This window comes from Ascaphus truei, chromosome 4 (genome assembly GCF_040206685.1).
Source record: "Ascaphus truei isolate aAscTru1 chromosome 4, aAscTru1.hap1, whole genome shotgun sequence".
Lineage (NCBI taxonomy): Eukaryota > Metazoa > Chordata > Amphibia > Anura > Ascaphidae > Ascaphus > Ascaphus truei.
Window position 1 is genome coordinate 92923196 of NC_134486.1, and position 18682 is coordinate 92941877.

At 38.4% G+C, this 18682-nt stretch overlaps 2 protein-coding genes across 7 annotated transcripts in view; one reads left to right on the top strand and one right to left on the bottom strand.

The window, feature by feature from the left end:
- Positions 1-8840, top strand: part of FANCL (FA complementation group L) — a 77073-nt gene extending 68233 nt beyond the window's left edge. Inside the window, exons 12-14 of one of the 3 annotated variants that reach the window (XM_075596211.1) lie at positions 1605-1721; positions 6717-6788; positions 7342-8840. In XM_075596211.1, the coding sequence (XP_075452326.1) occupies positions 1605-1721; positions 6717-6788; positions 7342-7377 (225 nt within the window). In that variant the 3' untranslated portion in view covers positions 7378-8840. The remainder of the gene's footprint in view (positions 1-1604; positions 1722-6716; positions 6789-7341) is intronic. The other 2 variants (XM_075596209.1, XM_075596210.1) reach the window with 2 other exon arrangements.
- Positions 6839-18682, bottom strand: part of VRK2 (VRK serine/threonine kinase 2) — a 109512-nt gene continuing 97668 nt past the window's right edge. For 3 of the 4 annotated variants that reach the window (XM_075596207.1, XM_075596206.1, XM_075596208.1), the window contains 3 exons: positions 11290-11442; positions 9421-9573; positions 6839-7661 (listed from right to left, as the gene is read on the bottom strand). In XM_075596207.1, coding sequence (XP_075452322.1) covers positions 7437-7661; positions 9421-9573; positions 11290-11442 — 531 coding nt within the window. In that variant the 3' untranslated portion in view covers positions 6839-7436. Of the gene's footprint in view, positions 7662-9420; positions 9574-11289; positions 11443-14537; positions 14613-18682 lie in introns of those variants that run through there. The other variant, XR_012800940.1, reaches the window with a different exon arrangement.

Here is an 18682-nt window from a genome sequence, read left to right on the forward strand (position 1 = left end):
TACGGAGTCTTGTACCTCGGGAAGCAGGGGGACCCCGGACCTGAAAGTAATGTGATTCAGCTCCAGAGACCCCTGCTTCAATCCAACTGTATGTATTGCAAATAAAGATTTAATTAAATAATTTAAAGAGCTGTGGGGGGGGGAGATAAAGAGCAAGGGGCGCTTCTCTCTGCTCCCTCTGCGCAGCTCTTCCATACTAGTGCGGCCCGGTAGGATTAACCCACCCGGAGTCCCATCCAGAAGAGACCCCCGCTGTGTTAATCCTCATGGGAAATTAGGCAGGGGAAGCCGTGTTCAGACCACGGTTAGGCTCTGTTCAGTCGAAGTTTCTTTGCGCCCAAAATGAACATTAAAAATCACTGCATCTGTACTTAGATTAGGCAGGAATTATTTTTCCTTTTTGTTTGCTTTAATGTTTAAATAGCTTATTCCCATTGCCCCATTATTTTTGTTGCGTCTATTACAGCTTTAAAATTCTTTGTACATAGATGGCGCTATACAGATAAAGATATACTGTACATACATTTAAAGGTGCAGTCTAATCTAGATCAGTGTATTTGAGCTTCAGTAAAATGAAAAACACGTCAATATTTTTAGCATTTTTTAAAAAATATATAAGATTTGGTTAATAACGTTCCAACATATTGTTTCAAGCCGAACTCTAAAAGCACAACACCAAATATCCTAGAATATTTATGCTAAAAGGTTCATACTTAAGTGCTTTAAAATCAAGAATTAACTGTTGTAGAACATACCTCTAAAAAAGAAAACGACTAAAGAATGTTTCACTTGCTGTACATTTGTAATCAGGACTACAACAAAGTAAATGTGGCTTAGTAAAAAAAAAAAAACCTTTAATCAGGGGTGTCAAACTCATTTCATATTAGGGGACTGATTAGATTTCATTGTACTTCATTCGGGTAATACATGCTAGATGTTGAAGCAATCTTATCCCCCACTAATCCTGTCGTTCGTCTCCTCACATGCTTCCAGATGCTCCCTGACATGCACCTTTCTCACAAGCTTCTCCCCCACATGCACCCTCATCACCAGCTTCTTCCCGACATGCACCTTCCTCACCAGCTTCTCCCGCACATGATCCCTCCTCACCAGCTTCTCCCTCCTCGATGCCTCTTCATCAGCTTCTTCCCCCACATGATCCCTCCTCACCAGCTTTTCCCCTACATGTTATTCTCACCTGCTTCTCCTTTATATGTCCCCCTTCCACTCTCTTACCCACCCTCCCTTTTACCCCCCCCTCCGCTTCACTTTTACCCCATTTCCCTACTCCTCCCATCCCTTCTTTTTTTACCCCCCTTCACTTCCCCCTCGCGCTCTCTTCCCATCCCTTTCCCCCCCCCCCCCTCCCTCCCTCCTCTCCCTCCCCTCTCTCCTAAGCTGCTGGCCCATGCTCCACGGCAAGCCATATGCAGCCTGAGGGCCTTATGTTTGAGACCCTTTGACTTAAACTGAGTAAGTGGAGATTGGTGAGTTTAATGATGAGTCTTCTTCCTATACATTCTTTTATGCATTTGTAATTGAATTATGAGATCTGTGTAAAAATTTGCGTTTTTATATTGACACACACAATCATATTTTTGAAGGACTTTAGCATGGACTGTGGCATATGCTATGCATATCGACTTGACTCTGCCATTCCAGATCAGGTGTGTGATGATCCACGCTGTGGGCAGCCCTTCCACCAAGCTTGTTTATATGAGGTAAGTGTCCAAACATACAGGATTTTTGTGATGAGCATTGCACATCGAGAAAGAAAGCAAAATACAGATGTAGCTAACCTTACTGTCTCCGTTGCCGCTGCTACCCAACAGTGGTCGCGGCACTGGAGGATTAACACTGCAGAGGGGCTCATTCGGAAGTGCTTCCCATGGCACGATTGTGGCTGATGCTGTCTCTGGCACCACAGACATTCACTTCTTTGACCGCGTCGCTAGGGATGATGACATGCTAAATCTGCACTTCTCAATAATAGACAATGGCCCAGATCCACAAAATGATGCTAAGCTTTAGAATGGAAACAAACTCTGAGTGTGTGATCGGCACAAGACAGACTGAAAAAACAATGCAACAGTTTCCCAAGTGAGATACCAAGTTGGATCCTACTCACAGATTTCTTAGTACAGTCTCTTCCATTTCTTAGAGAGCAGTGAAGAATACAGCGTTTCAGATCCCATACAGACCTTTCATCAGGTGCATAGTGACAAAACGAGTAGCATTATATAGTGAAATTTGGCACAAAAAATCCCACAACGGGGGATATCAATTATTAACAAAATCACGTGATTATACTCCTATTGAGAATACAAACATACTTTAAAATGTCTGTACTCCCATTCAAATGAATGATAAAGCTTAGCACTATTTCGGGGGTCTGGGCATATTTATATTTTTATTTATAAAATGTTTTACCAGGAAGTAATACATTGAGAGTTACCACTCATTTTCAAGTATGTCCTGGGCATATGTATGCAGTGGATCAACACCTTTATTTCATACCGAGTAAAACAATTTTTAATCTTCCTGGTGCACCCCTTTTTGCCCTTCAAGGAAAAAAAAATGATACATTCAACCCAAACATTGTGAAGGTACACTGGCACTTACAGTACTAGTAACACAAATCTATGTGTGTGCAAGATTTACTCATGAAAATGTGTATGTATGCACCGGCACGTATCAGGGGGAGCCACGTTTAACCATTTCACCTCGTCAAGAGGCTGCAATATACTTTAAGCATGCATGGTATTCTTCTGCAGATGGATATTGGGTAGGACTCTGTATTTAGTGAATAAAAAGTACACTATTAATTTGGCTTCTACGTAAATGATAAGGGTAAACTAGAGCGATAAACCCCGCTCAGCTAGGAAGGATGTAAGGGTGGGGGAGGGAGGTGCACCTTTGGCTAAATAATAGTGAATACTAAGCCAGAAAGAGTAAACACAGTTGTGCGCACACTCCCGTCCTAATGTATGATGTTGATGGCATTAAATATTGGTGTGTAAATAACGGCGGTCGACGCGAAGGACCCTAGGACAGCAGCAAAGTAGGTGCTGGGGTTTGAAGAAATATGTGGAAAACTGTAGAGTATAGTGAATCCACAAAATCCACAGACAAATAATAATTTAATAGGTGAAATAGGGTGACCCTGCTGAGATGGGTTGGGGGTGGGGGGTGTGGTGGTGAATCTCAACGATAAATAAGCGCCTATGGGTAATAGCCTAAGAGCTAGTATTAATATGTGCTAGAGATTGGGGGTCAATACCCTAATGGCATAACTCTGGTTACAGGAGAGTAACACCAGTGGCTGTATGTCAATATAATTAAAGACAATAGCAGGGTGATCCTTCAGTAAACTAATGTTACTCAGATGAAAGCAAGTATCTGGGCATGTGGTCACACCGTAGCTTGTTGTGGATTGATATGACTGTGGCACCAAGTTATAGGGCCACAGCGAAGTATATGCAGTAAAAGAGGCTGGAGACCTTGATGGAGACTCCAGATAAGTGTAAATAGCCTTGAGAGTACTAGTAGTGTGTGATAGATCAGAGGTGATGGTTATATCTGCGTACTGGGAATATGACCGATCAGTACCGAACGGGACTATCACAGTCTACTCGGGATCTGTGAGAGTTCTGCATCCCTGCATGTACAGTAGCTGCTGTAGCAGGTGGAAGAGCAAGAGGCAAGTTTGTGCGAAGTGTCGTTGCGAAATCTGCCAGTCAGTATGCTCAGTGAAAGTTGCATCTTAGAGTGGACTAGAAACGGTGGCTCCCAGTGCCGTCGAGCTCCGTATGATCGGCCAGAGAGGTGTCAGTACCCACTACTGGATTGATCGTAATGCAGATGGAAGTGCAGCCTGGTAAACAGTCAGTACAAATCAGTAACAGGTCTAAATGCACCTGTCAGTAGTCGTGTGTAAAGAAAAAAAAGCTTTGCTTAAGTAGAGTAGCTCATAATTTACGGAAATCCCATATACAAATATACCATGGACAACTGAAAAGTAATTCACTGCTCAGGTTGATAGACTAGGGATCAATACCCTCTACAAGGTTCAGTAATTAGAACCTGATATAATATTTAAGGCGATCACAGTGGTGCTGTGGGTCTGTGGTATGAAGTACACGTGAGATCAAGCTATTCAGGTGGTATGGGGCGCAGTATCATTGCCAGTAGCTAATTAGCAGGTAGATAACTTATGAGCGCCCGACCTATAGAAAGGAATGTTTGTAACTAGATGGAAAGTGTAAACAGTAGGGATCAGTACCCTCTACAAAAAAATAAAATAAATGATAGAGCTGCTCTAAAGTGGATGAAAGCGGGATGAGATTGCACCAGAAGGAATAGAGTAGCAGTGTCTGGTCCAATATTGGATGGCTCACTGTTACAATGTCCCCAACAAGCAAATAAATCAATGTAGGTGTGAGGATACCGTAAAAGTATCAAGTTGAGATACCCCTCTAAAAACAGTAATGCCTAAAGGCATGTATGCTACTGCAAGCAAAGCACAGAGTAGGGAGCCGCGGCAAAACTTGTACGCCCTAGTGCGGATCGAGTGAGCCCAGCTCGTGCACAGGAAAATGCCTGCAAGTGGCTAAACTGCCGAAGCGCGCATTGTAAAGTTACAACATATTTATTTCTAAAATGTTTTACCAGGAAGTAGTTACCTCTCGTTTTCAAGTATGTCCTAATCATAGTTATGATGACAAATACATAGTTACATTAAGTGAGCAAGGTATACATTATATACAAGACATTGCATGCACAGTTGAATTGGAGATAATATATATTATAGGCGTATGTAACAGTTACAGACCAGGTTAAAATGTGAAGCAGCTTTAGTTTTGAAAGAACTTAGACTGGTGGTGGCTGTGACAGTCTCTGGTAGATTGCACGGTAAGAGGATGAGCGGACGGATACTTTGCACCTCAGTGCTACACCTGTCAGCTCCTGCTCCGCTGTAGCTCTTTACTTTGTGCCACAGTCATATTATCGATCCACAGGAAGGCTATGGTGTGACTGCATACCCAGATACTTAATTTCAACTGAGTAACATTAGTTTACTGAAGGATCACCCGGTTATTGTCTTTAACTAAATTGATATACAGCCACTGGTGTTACTCTCCTGTAACCAGAGATATGCCATTATGTATTGACCTCCACTCTGGATTTTGTGAATTCACTAAACTCTACTGTTTTCCACATATTTCTTCGGGCCCCAGCACCTACCTTGCTGCTGTCCTAGGGTCCTTCGCGTCGATCGCCGTTATTTACTCACCAATATTTTTAACTTAATCCTGAATAAAATATCATCATATCATACATTAGGGCGGTGCCCACAACTGGGTTTACTTTTTCTGGCTTAGTATTTATGCAAGTGAGAAGGTAACAATGGAAAGACAAATTGTATAGATGTATTTTTTGTTGATGGAAGAGTCCATGTTCAGTGTATGGATGAGGATGAATATGTGAGATCTTTTATATGCTCGACAGCAATAAAAAAAAGTGCAGTATTTACCAAAGTGAAAACAACACAATTGAAAGCAATGAAATACTTGCCTTTGATAAAGCCAATGCAATTATTTTGCACTAGTTTTGCAGGCAAGAGACCTTTGTAAATTACACCTCATGTTTCCAATTGGTTTAAATGTTACAATGCCATATCATTCGTTTAAGAAGGTTAGTATGTGGTATGAAGATATATGGTTATGATATACTATAGTAATGTACTCATGGTGTTTCTCTTTCATGTGTTCCATTTTGTCTTCACATAACACTTTCTCTTTCCCAAAGTCTGTAACTTCTAGGTTCCTTTCCCTCTTTTTGTCCCCTTCCTCTTTGATTTTTCTTTTGACCACATTTTACTTCTCATTATTCCACTACTCTTAAATCCTCTTCCTCACTACACTCCCCATTTCGATCCAGATATATATATATTTTGCATCTACATTCAGTGGTCGCCATAAAAGTCCTCTGCCGCGGCTGTCAATGGTCACCCAGAGCTGAACCACATTAATTTAAGCACTGGGGAGCCATCCATCTCCAGTTACAGGCCCCTTCATGGGGTTGTGGTATCTTCCTGCATTGTCTAAACGTCACATCACGTAGCCTGTGACGCGGGAGAATTTAAACATGGCGGAGATAACCGGCACCCAGAATGGGGCTTGTAACTCAGGAAGCAGGGGGTCCCCAGGGCTGAAATGAATGCGGTTCAGCTCCGGAGACCCCTGCTTCAATACTGTGTTAATAAAATAAGTTGCGCGATCGTCTTTTAGAGGCGCGCAGGGAGTGTGACTCATTCTGTATCACTCTTACTGTGCGTCTCTTACAGATAGGTGCAACCCGGTAGTATTCACACGGCGCGTGTCCCATTCAGATGCAGGGACCCCCGCTGTGTTAATCCCGATGGGCCATTACCCAGCCGTGCGACCGACCATAGCGCTGCACCTATATGTTAAAAAAACAAACTTATTAAATGCAGTCTGGCAGCGCATTATTTCACGTCAACATTTGTTTTAATGCAGCTGCCTGAAATCTCATTTTAAATGACGTGCCTGCTTTGATGCAAAACGTTGCATTAATGGGTGCAATAAAAGAGTACATCTGTAAATTGCTTACATGATGTACTTGTTTTATAGATGATAACTTAAAGTATGGACTGTAGCAAAGATAAATCTGTAATTTTTTTTTTTTATCCACAGTGGTTAAGAGGTCTCCCTTCAAGCAGGCAAAGTTTCAACATTATATATGGTGAATGTCCTTATTGTAGCAAGGTAAGATTTACATTTTGGATACATAGCATGTGCTGCAATAAGACAACTCCTAAGGTATAGTGTTTAATTTTGGGGTTGGCATATTTTATATTTATTTACAAACACACATACAGCCCTGTAAGATCAGAACCCAAACCCACCACAACATATAGGTCTGTGTCAAAAAGCAGTTCTACTGAGGTTGTGACCTCAAGTAATATTACAAAAGACAAAAAGCTGCAGTGCTACATCCAATATAACAAATGATATAGTTAAATACTCCTGTTTTGTTTTCATAATTGAGGGTAATTTAGTTCAGTCCTTTGACCAAAGTATTTTAAGCTTGCAAACCACCCTACGAGTAGTCATTCTTGATGGAAGCCAGTGATATTTGTAGATTATAGAACAACAGGAGAAGCTCTTGCAGGGAATACAGAGACATTAATAATTAACATTAATTTTGGCATGACAAATCAGAACAGTTGCTGTAAAAGTTATTTATATTCATGTTTATTAAAAAAATCAGGTGGTATTTTATTTATTGTAAATGTTGTTAACATGTTCCCTTTTCAAGCCCATTACACTGAAAATGTCTAACAAGAAATCATGAAGCGTCTACTCAGCGAATGCTTTGAGATGATGAAAATTTCAAGAAAGCCATCATATTCATCAGAGATAAGATAATGAAAGAAATATCATTATCAAAAGAATAGGAATTGCCAAACAATATTTATATATATTTTCTTGATCCTGGTGATAGTATTCAAGTTGACCTGAAGAAGTGGCATTTCCTTGCAAAACTGTTTGATGATTTTGAACACTGTTTTCAAATCTTGCTACTTCACTGTCTGTAGGAACGTTATATTTCGGAATTACTTTTCTATTGGCTCTACCCTGTAAAGAAATAAAAATGTATGAAACAAACCAAAATGCTCTGCAATGCACACTTTGCAATTCACTTCTAGAAAACCGTAGGAGACAATGTAAAACACCATTTAAACAATCAGCTGTACAGAAAATACTACTTATGATAAAATATTAGAACTTCTTCATGTAAGTGCTGTTTTGGCCTGAGTTTAAATCAATAACAAACTCTGATTGATAATATATATATAATATAATATCAATAAAAACAATTCATGAAAAAGTAATAAAAAATCCAAAACACAAAATTGCATCCCAAACCAAACACTTAGAACACCATCTACTCTACCCTGTCGTCACACCTCTACTCTAGCAGAAAAATACCTAAATATACATGAGTAAAAATATATACAAAAACAAAATGGAAAGTAAAAATTAAAAAATAGTTCATCAGAGAAATACAGCATAATCCTTAATAGGGATACTGTTTCTAAGCAGAATTATTTCTGCTTGTTGCACCTGGACTTATGGAGGATATGAAACTTCTCTCTTGTACTTTGATCTCTATTAAGGAAGATGCTCCGTTTCAACTGTTTCTTTACTTCTTTCAATTTTGTTTTTGTGTATATTTCTCTGTTGGAGTAGAGGTGTGACTACCTCTTGTTGTGTCCTAACTGTTTGGTTTGGGATGCAATCTTGTGTTTTTATTTATTTTTATTTTTTTCATGAATTCATTATTAAAATGGTCTTTTTACCTTTTAAATTTTTTTTTTGGTTGCTTTTATTTTTCTCAGTTTTTTTTGTTTTGTATCTGTGTGTGACTGAGTCTGAAAAACTTTTTATTTAAAGTGATTATTTCCCCACCCCCTTTTCTTATGGTTTTGTAGGACTTTTGTGCTGTATGTTACTCTTTTCTTGAAACACTTTATAGAACATATTAGAAAAAAAAGGAAGAATAAAAAGGGGAAATGGTGTAAATAGCGCTAAAAGGTAAAACAATAACAATACAGTGTATTAATATTAATAATATTATGTGACCCTACACAAAACCAAAAAATGGGCTAGGCTGCCAGGTGATACTAACTCCAAGACACAGTTAGCAAAAGAAACACAAAATAAACAATACAAACCGGCGCCAAAATAGTCCAAAGGGAATACTTATAGTCCAATGGTGTTAAAGTCTCTAGTGGTGGATATCAGCTTGTGTCACATTCCAGTGCCTCCACAAGACGTTACTCCATGCATATGTAGCAGAAAGAAAAAAGATAAAAAGATCACATCATAGCGCAACAATGCAAATATAGAACATGCAGGACAAACAGGACAGGACAAACACTAAACAGAACAAGCAAACCTTTGGATGTCACGTGTTCACACGGAGCTACAGCCGGTCACCATTCATCTATATCTCTGCTTATGATCTGTGGCAGTTCTGTGAGTAGGATTCCGGTTTTAACCTACCGGATCCCACATCTGCTATAGTTTTTTATTGTGTATATTAAATTAACTCATACTATTAGTCAGCCTTGCTTGTTCTGTTTAGTGTTTGTCCTGTCCTGTTTGTCCTGCATGTTCTATATTTGCATTGTTGCGCTATGATGTGTTCTTTTTATCTTTTTTCTTTCTGCTACATATGCATGGAGTAACGTCTTGTGGAGGCGCTGGATATCCACCACTAGAGACTTTAACACCATTGGACTATAAGTATTCCATAGAACATATTAGATTACATTTTAATCTTAACATATACACTAAACCTACATTTATACCTAAAGTATGTAAATCTTACCATGGGCTGAATGCAGAGCTGTTCTGGGTACAAATCCACCTGCAATTGTTTCTGTAATTGCTTATGCTTTCCATGGATACAATTCTTTATATCGTTTACATTTTTGTTTTCACCCACACTGATCTGTTTTGCATTTATTTTCCGTGAATGGATCTATGAAAAGATATATAAATAAAACTTGATAGTATAAACAAAATATCTAAACCAATCAATAGAAAATGCTACAGTAATGCTTCAGTAAAAGAAGAATGTGGTCTACCGGAACTATTGAGCTTAGGCTCCCAGATTGGATGTTCCTACAGCTTCCAACCATAAAACTTTGTGAAGAAAATCCCACTACTAAGGTGCAATGTGCCGTTTCTCCCAAGTCCCACAGTGGTTACTGTGTTAAATTAAATAAATATTTGTTCATTTAGCACTTTTCTCCCAATTGGCTCCAAGCACTTCACAATTATAATATAGTGCGCATTACGCAGCGCTCTAGATGACATTTTTTGACAGCGGACATGGGATTTTAAGTTAGTCTTTAGTCACTCGCTCCTTCAGTGTTCTGTAGAAATAGTTGATGGACCAACAGAGTAATCAAACAATTACACTACTCACACATTAAAGCATACATTTCAGTTTTCTTTTTACATTTAAATTGGGGGGCCCTCTCAGCTAAACTGTATTTTTACATGAGAAAATTAAATCATATAGATAATTCAGCATGGTGCCTCTATTAATTCTGGTTATAAAAAAAAAAAGTGTGTGTGTGGGCCGAGCACGCGCATTTTAAGTGAAACTTCTTTGTCTTTTGTCACATAAATTGTATTTGTGATGGTGATGTTTTTAATTAAAAATCAAAACAAAATTTCAGTGCCAAAACGCAAAGAAGTTTGACTTAGAACGCGTGTTTTAGCTCTTTGCACTTCTATATTTAAAGTAAGTGAGAATTCCTCATGTGTGCGTGCGCACCAGTCAGTGTATGTGTCCGTACGTCAGTCACACCCCAGGCTGTGCTGCAGGGACGTGGCGCGCTCATCCCCCCCCTCCCCTCCAGACCGGAGCGCATTTCTCCCTCTCTCCATCTCCCTCTCTCTCCATCTCCCTTTCTCCCCACCCGGCGGAGCTGCGGGGACACAACGCCCGGATCTCGGGTGGTGTGTGTTTGTGTCCGTCCATGCGGTGACTCCTCCTGGTGGAAGCTGGCAACACTGACTGCCTCTTCTGCCAGGAGTGATGTCACCACTGACTTTGGTCTCCAATCAACTGCATTCACGCCGCTCAAGAAGTTTCACTTCAAAAATACAACTTTGAGTTGCAAATCCTCTAAAGTCATATACCTATATTTTATATAGTTGAATAGTCATGCTAATCACTAATAAATATGACAGACTATATTTGCAGTAATACTTAAGGAATTTGCATACAATTTTAATTGATACAGCCATTATAACATTAGTGTTCATGAACTCAAGTCTCTGTTTCAAATTTGATATCTCCAAGCTCATGTTGAACCAAGGCCCATATTCAATATGCTGTGAAGCAGTTTTCCTCTTGCTCAGGAAGATTTGTGTTATTCACTTGATGAATAGAGAACTGAAACTGTAATCACATTACACACTTTTTAACACTGCTACGTAAACATGGTGATTAACAACTATAATATTAACTCTAAAGTAATCAGAAAAAGTTTGAGAAACCCTGTTGTAAGTGACCATGCAAATAACAAAAATTGATGTTTTCTTATGGGTTTGTAGGAGTTTTACTATGTACTGTATGTTACTCTCATCTTTCAAGAAACAACACTTTAAAATGTAATCTCAAATATTATCTAATTTTTTAACATATAAACTGAGTCTAAATGTATACCTAAGTGAATCTCACCGTTGGTTGAATGCAGAGCTGTTTTGGGCACAAATCCACCTGCAATTTTTTCTGTAATTGGTTAGGCTTTCCATGGTTACAATTCTTTATATCGTTTACATTTTTTATTTCTCCCACACAGATCTGCTTTGCATTTACTTTCCGCGAATGAATCTATTGAAAGAAAGAAATAAAACTTAATAGTATAAACAAAATATGTAAAAAATAAATAGAAAATGCTACTAATATCAATATTACAAAATAATTTAGTATGAACAACATGTTGCAGCTTGTCAGTAAAAGAAGAAAGTTGTCTACCGGCGACAGTGAGCCAAGTCTCTCAGATTGGACGTTTCTAAAATTTCTGACCATAAAACTTCATGAAGAGAAAAGGCGTATTACACCTGTGCTGCAAATCCCACAACTCATGTGCAATGTGCCATTTCTCCCAAATCCCACAGTCGTTTCTGTGTTAATACTATTAACTACTATTTCATTTAGCGATTTTCTGATGTGCTTGATTCTTTGGTGTTCCATAAAAACAGTCGATAGACCAACAGAGTAATCAAAACTATTACTACACACACCTTTTTTTTTTTTTACATAATTCGAACCTGGAGCGAACTCTGGTGCAAAACTGTTATTTATTTGTTTTTAGCTGTAGGGTCTTTCACCTCTTTCCTCCCCCTCGAGAAGCTGCATTTACTGATTAAATGTCTAGAAAGTAATACTAGCCACTTTATCAGTCATCCAATAGGAAGCCACAATGTCGCCCCACTGGTGAAGGAGTGGCTTCATATTTGCCAGTGGGGCATGCAAGATTTTGGAGCCATCTTTATTTCCTTTAAGAGGAGTAAAACACTGGCAACTACACTTATACTTACAGTATCTTGAGATTTGGGGGATCCGAAGAATTAAAAAGTGAAATTAAAAAAAGTAGCACAGTTAAGCTTCAAAGGTCCCCTATTGTAGGTTTGAAATAAATAAACAAAAAAAAGAAGCAGTTGGGTGTGGTTGCTGTGTTAAGTTCATCTGTCAAGATTAATAGCTGCGATGGACAGGGTCCATTGCACTCTGGCAATATGTGTTGTTATTTACAATTATTAGTATTAGAGGGAGGCTAAAGCCATGGAAGTCCCACATTTTAGCACATGTGGGGAAGAAAGTGCAACTTCACCTATTGAGTCTTTCCAGCTAACAAAGTATAAAACCACTAGGAACTATCACAGCTTGTACGGAATATCATAGTGAATAAATTAGACTGTAGAATGGCCCCCAACATGAATCTGAGCAAACAATTAGACTATACATGTTCTGGCACAACCAACTCTGAAAACTTGGCCAAAAATGTCATATTAGATAAAGACCAATCTGTCAAGACAGAGTCCATAAAAGCATTCTTTGGCTGAGAACTTGCTATGTTTGTCTCATTACCCTACACTCAGCAGAAAAGGAACCCACCACTCCCTTGTGGCAGAAATATTGGACTGCCTGCCTTTACCAGTTAAGCTGGACAAGGAAACAAGATCCAAGTCACATGGCTCAGGATAAATATGGCCCAAAGTATCCATAGAGCATTTTGACAAGACAGTGATGGATTTGATAGACAACCACAGCATGCTAGTAAAGTATATCTTATATAGTTTGTTCATATGCAAGCATTTTCTATCTTCAGGACTGTGTGTTGTAACTATCATTTGTTGATTGTGACCTTTTTGAAAAGGAGCTAAAGAGTTAGGTTTAGGGGCAGCATATGCAACATGCTAAGGTACAAGCAACACGTAATAGTTATGTTTCTTGTGATAAAATATGTCATGAATGGGTGCCATTTAACTATTAATGTGTTTGTTTACTAAATGCTTTGTGTAAATCAAAGATTTCTATGGATAGGAGTTACGGTACGGATATCCGCTCTCCGTTTTACATACATGCAACTAGCAATTACATTTCCTTCAGTGAAAACTGTAAAACTTCAGCAAACTGTTATGGGCCAAGCACAATATACATATGTTTTTAGATTTGTCCTTCGTTCAATAATCGAACTGCCTTAATTGCCATTCATATGGATAAAAGAATTGTACATATTTCCCCATAAGCACTTAAAGAAAGACAGTACGGATATCCGATCTCCGTTTTACATACAGTACATGTAACTAGCAATTACATTTCCTTCAGTGAAAACTAAAACTTCAGCAAACTGTTATGGGCCAAGCACAATATGCATATATTTTTAGATTTGTCCTTCGTTCCAATAATCGAACTGCCTTAATTGCCATTCATATGGATAAAAGAATTGTAAATTTTTCCCCATAAGCACTTAAAGAAAGACAGAGCTACAGTATAGAATTAACATTATTTTGGGTAGGGACACTATCCTGAAGGAAATATACTTATTGGTTACGTTGGACAGGTTGATTTAAGGATTCACTTGAGAAGGAAAAAAAAATTGACCGCTCTATAAGAAACAATGAAAAATTTATATCATACAAGAGACATTACATTTTTACTTTTCTTATCAAGGGAAAACAATTTTTATGGAGAATAAACTGCATTATTTTAAAACAGCATGTGAATTTATTATTAACCTTTCCTGGGAATGAATCCAGGAGTCTTCATGGTTTCAATTCATATTCATAAACTAGCATATTCATAGTAAGTTTTCTGCCATATCAAGAAGCCTAATTAATAAAAGAATTATGAAATGTGATTTTAATCACTACATTTACTTTTTCATGCAGGTTATCTGACCTTATCTGAGCGAAATGGCAGTAACACTCCTTGTGACTGATTATATGTATTAAACTCTGGCATTCAGCTTACAATAAGAATTTTCATAGTCTTGTCCTTACTCTATATGGGAGTTATTCATTAAAATACGATTCTGACCATCGGGGCATTATCGCACAGCAACTCCCATTGAAAGCAATGGGAGTTTCCTACGGATACTGCTCAGCACGATCACTGTTTAATGAACAGCCCCCTCTGAATATATCACTTTGAGTGGTCTATGTATAAAGACCATATGGTACAATTTGGGGACAAAATAACCAACGGATGTATGAAAGAAAAAAATCCCATGGAAACCACCAATTTTTCTCTTAAATTGTGAGCTCAGATTTCGGTCTTCAGTCTTTCACAACAAAATATTTTTAGCACTTAATTTCAGATAAATGATTTCATTGGTATGATTGAACATGTTACAGTAAATCAGAGTAATTTGTATATTGCCCATCATTTTGTTTACTAAACCTACAAACTATTGGACTTACCTATCACTTAAGAAGTTCTTTAACAAGATACTATGCCTCTTCCTGATTGGATATTTCTCTCAACTGTTATATCATCTTATAGAAAACACAAAGTGATGCATTAGCTTATTCCCCAGAAAAAAACCTATATAGGTACATGCAGGATTTAAAGTTCACATTTAACCAGACTGTTCCATAAACTACAACTAAAAATAATCTGGTGCAAACTGCTATGTAAACAGTTCTTAGTTTAACCTAGGGTTTAACTAAAGCAAATACAAAAAAAATTAATATTTTTAGGAAAGCCCAGTTGAAACAAGCAACAGTTAAGCTTAGCCTTTGGCAAATCACTAAATTGCTTTGTACACTACCAATTAATATGTAAAGTCCTGTGAGAACAGATTAGTTGTACCTGATTAGTTTGATCCGTACAATGCACGTTGCACATACTGTAGTGCCGACGAGTATTCTAAAACAAATCTGGGGCAATCACCAACAAGACCTGGGTACATGCTGCAACATTTCAGTGACATTTCTGCAGACAGACTAATGACCCATCGGATTAACAGCGGGGGTCCCTGGCAGTCCCATTCAAACTGAATGGAACTGCCAGAGACCCCTGCTGTGTTAATCCGATGGGCCATTATTCTCTGCAGAAATGTCTCTGAAATGTTGCAGCATGTATCCAGCATGTACCTGGATCTTGTTGGTGATTGCCCCAGATTTTCCAAGGCAAGTTTTAGAATACTCGTCGGCACACCTGTGCATAAAAAAAAACTATAATTGCATTGCTACAGTATGAATCAAACAAAATATATTAATGCAGAGGGGGGGGGGGGGAGAAACGTTTTCCTACCAGCACATGACGCCTGCAAAATAATGTGATGAAGTTGGTGAGAATACCAAAGTAGAGCATTATAGCCCATTTTATGAATTACAATGACAGAAGACACCTTACAGCCTATTAAAGTGAATGTACCGTTCTGCAAGGTATCTTATGGTATAGCAACGATTATTAAATACGGGCTTATAGTGTAGGTTAAATACCTATACAAATATGAGGTTCTATGATAGGAGCTATTGGAATGGATAACTTTTTAGAAGTTATTTTATGAACCTGTAACCATTGTTCTTCCACAACCTTCCGCCCTTGAAAGACATCTTATGGTCCATTTAAGTGAGCGGGCAATAAAGCTTTCTCCAGTGCTGGAAGGTGCCATGAAAAAGCACAGCATAAGAAATACGGCCCTTAATGTTAACTAATATAACCTGCTGCAAAGATTTTGTTAAAGAGTAACTATTCCCAAGAAATTGATATAAACAGATAATAAGTGCCATCTTAGTTCTATAATAAAGTTGCCTGATCTAGTCATCACATACCAAGCTATTTTCATGTTCTGGCATTTATGTAATCATTTATTATTGTAACCCAAACTTCTCTCTGAAAACATGAATCAGTGAAGTGCCTTAGAATGTTGTTCATAAATCCTGAGAGTTTGTAAACAAAGAGGTCTCAATAAAAATTCCATCAACACTTGAATTTTCTCACCCAGAAGAAGGTACTTTTCAACTTATCAGGTAACAAATATGTTTTACATCGATGGGCGCCACAACTAAAAATCATATGTAAAGCATTTTTATGCTTTTTGAGTCATTTCATAAAATGACTCATCGCCATGGGAATGCTGCACGACTTTGCTACATGAAGTAGCCCTGTTTTGACATGAAGAATGACACAAAATACATTAGGCTTATAGCATCTTTTGGCCTTTGATAAATCACCCCATAGTATCTTTGGCCACTCAACTACTCTGATGGATGTATATACCTGATATTCTGAGCTTTTTTTTGGTCTTTTGTTGCTGCATAGAAAGATGCTGCCTATCGTTGTAAAATGTTTGAGTTGAACTTAGACTGCAAAATCCAGACATCAAAAGACAATGATGGGAAAGCAGTAACTGTTACATTTAAGTACAATATGAAGAAATAATCTACAGCATTTTGAGAACAAAATTCAAACAAATAATCTTACATTATCAATATTACAATAAAATTACTTTTTAACAATTGTGGTTGCATTCTATTTTCCGCACTACATACTTTGCAGTACTGACTACTGGACTGTATGCTTCTTGCTACAATAAAATGTTAATTGTATCATAAGAGAAAGGTGACAATTGGGAGATCGTGGAAAAAATTACACATTCTCAATGGTAGTTAATTATCCATGCAAAACCTCCTCAAACAGATATTCACTTCTATTAGGAATGATTACTATGCAGGCCTACAGATGTCAATACCATAGTCATTCAAATACTTCTTTCCCTACTAATTGAAGGTTGTAAAGCTCTGGTGCCAAGGTTTTGCTTCCAAAGAGCTAATTTATTACTAGGAGGATATTTTATGTCTTCACTTGCAGAAGCTACAAAACACAGCAAATCAGAACCATCTGTGTACTGATACTTGAGTCACCGTTCATCTATCAGCTCATCACTCATGTTAGTTTGCACTCTGCATTCTTGGCTGCTGTACTTTTAAGATGGCTCAAAGTTAAGAACAATTCTTAAAAATAAATGGCATTTTGACCCTTCTTTTTTGCAAGTGCATCAGAGGAAAATTACTTCTCTGACATTGGATAAGTTCTACAAAGGTCCCTGGCTGATGCCTCCAGTCCTGCCAAGCACAGATGATTAATAAAAAAAAAAGTGAGACTTTACATTCAATATTTCAAGTGAACAAGAATGTACATACTGTAATATACGTCTACCTTCCTAAAAATTTCCATGTAACGGACAGACTCCTGCAATCCTATACATTTTAACCCAACCAGGCACCAGATCATTTCGGAGTATGTGGGAATTACTGTACAAACCCTGCCAGAAGGAATAGGCTAAACTCAATACCCCATCCAGGATAGGGATAACTTTTGTCCTAAGATGCAAGTACTCTACTTACTTTGTTCACAAGCCGTTTAGTATAGGGCAGACAGAGCACTACTGCTGGATATTCCTAGCCAAGAATACAAGACTCGGGCTTGAACCACATGAGTCTCTTATTTAACACACATTGCAGCTAATGGATAGTAAGAAGTAAGCGCCTGGAAGTTTGTAACTATTTTAACAGTATAACACATTTAAGTGCAAATATATATATATATATATATATATATATACATATATATATATATATACATATATATATATATATATATATATATATACGAAACACGTAATCATTATTAGAAAAACACATATGAAATTAACTTGTTTAAACCATAACCCTTACAGTATGTTAGACTTGCAATTTTACACACTTCAAGCAATGCTTTTCAACACCATAATCACTAGCAAATAAAATAACGGCACAGTAGAGGTGTTTTGCCACATTGAAACAGTATTGCATGATTATTTAGTAATACAAAAAACTACCACTAACTATTTTTCTTTTTTCTATAGTCCCACATAACTTTCTTGCTCAATCCTATTTTTCTTGCACTGCTTTTGTCCTGAAGATTGTGCATCATGCAACTGTGTTTGGCATGTAAACATTCTGAAGAACTGCGATTTGCAACAATGCTTGTTTTTGCAGCAGGGGCCCAGAATGGGTCTGTGACACCTGTAAGGGCTGAAGTGTCTCACAAGACTGTTGAGTTGGATGGCTGTCCACAATTCCCCTCCACAAGGCTGTTCCGCGTTTGGCAAATGTGCAACGAGAAGGGGGAGGGGAGCAATCCGACTCCAGACTGACCAGGGGTGCCTGGTAGCCCCAGGGCCTTACCCACCCATGGCTAGGTGTGCAAAGGAGGCGAGGTATAGGGTTTACAAAACGAGTGCCCCAGCAGTAGGAACACATTCTTTGAATGATCTTTTTCAGAAACGTACCTACTGCTGTCAGCCTCCTCCTTGGATTAAGTACTCTACTGGTTCCTGCTGCCTCCAGTCAGTCTGGGACCATTTTGCTACCTGGGGTAGCAATGCCTGCCCAATGTCGCCAACCTCAGCTGCATGGCAACAGCCCCCTGCCCATCCTGGAACCAGCAACGGCCGGTGCAATGTTCCACAACTCAGAAGAGGGTGCCCACATTGGAGCCCTCTGGCTGCCAGCACAAGTGGCTCTGACATGGCCACGCCAGAGCCCGTCCCCCACATTGTCCCCATTGCCATCTG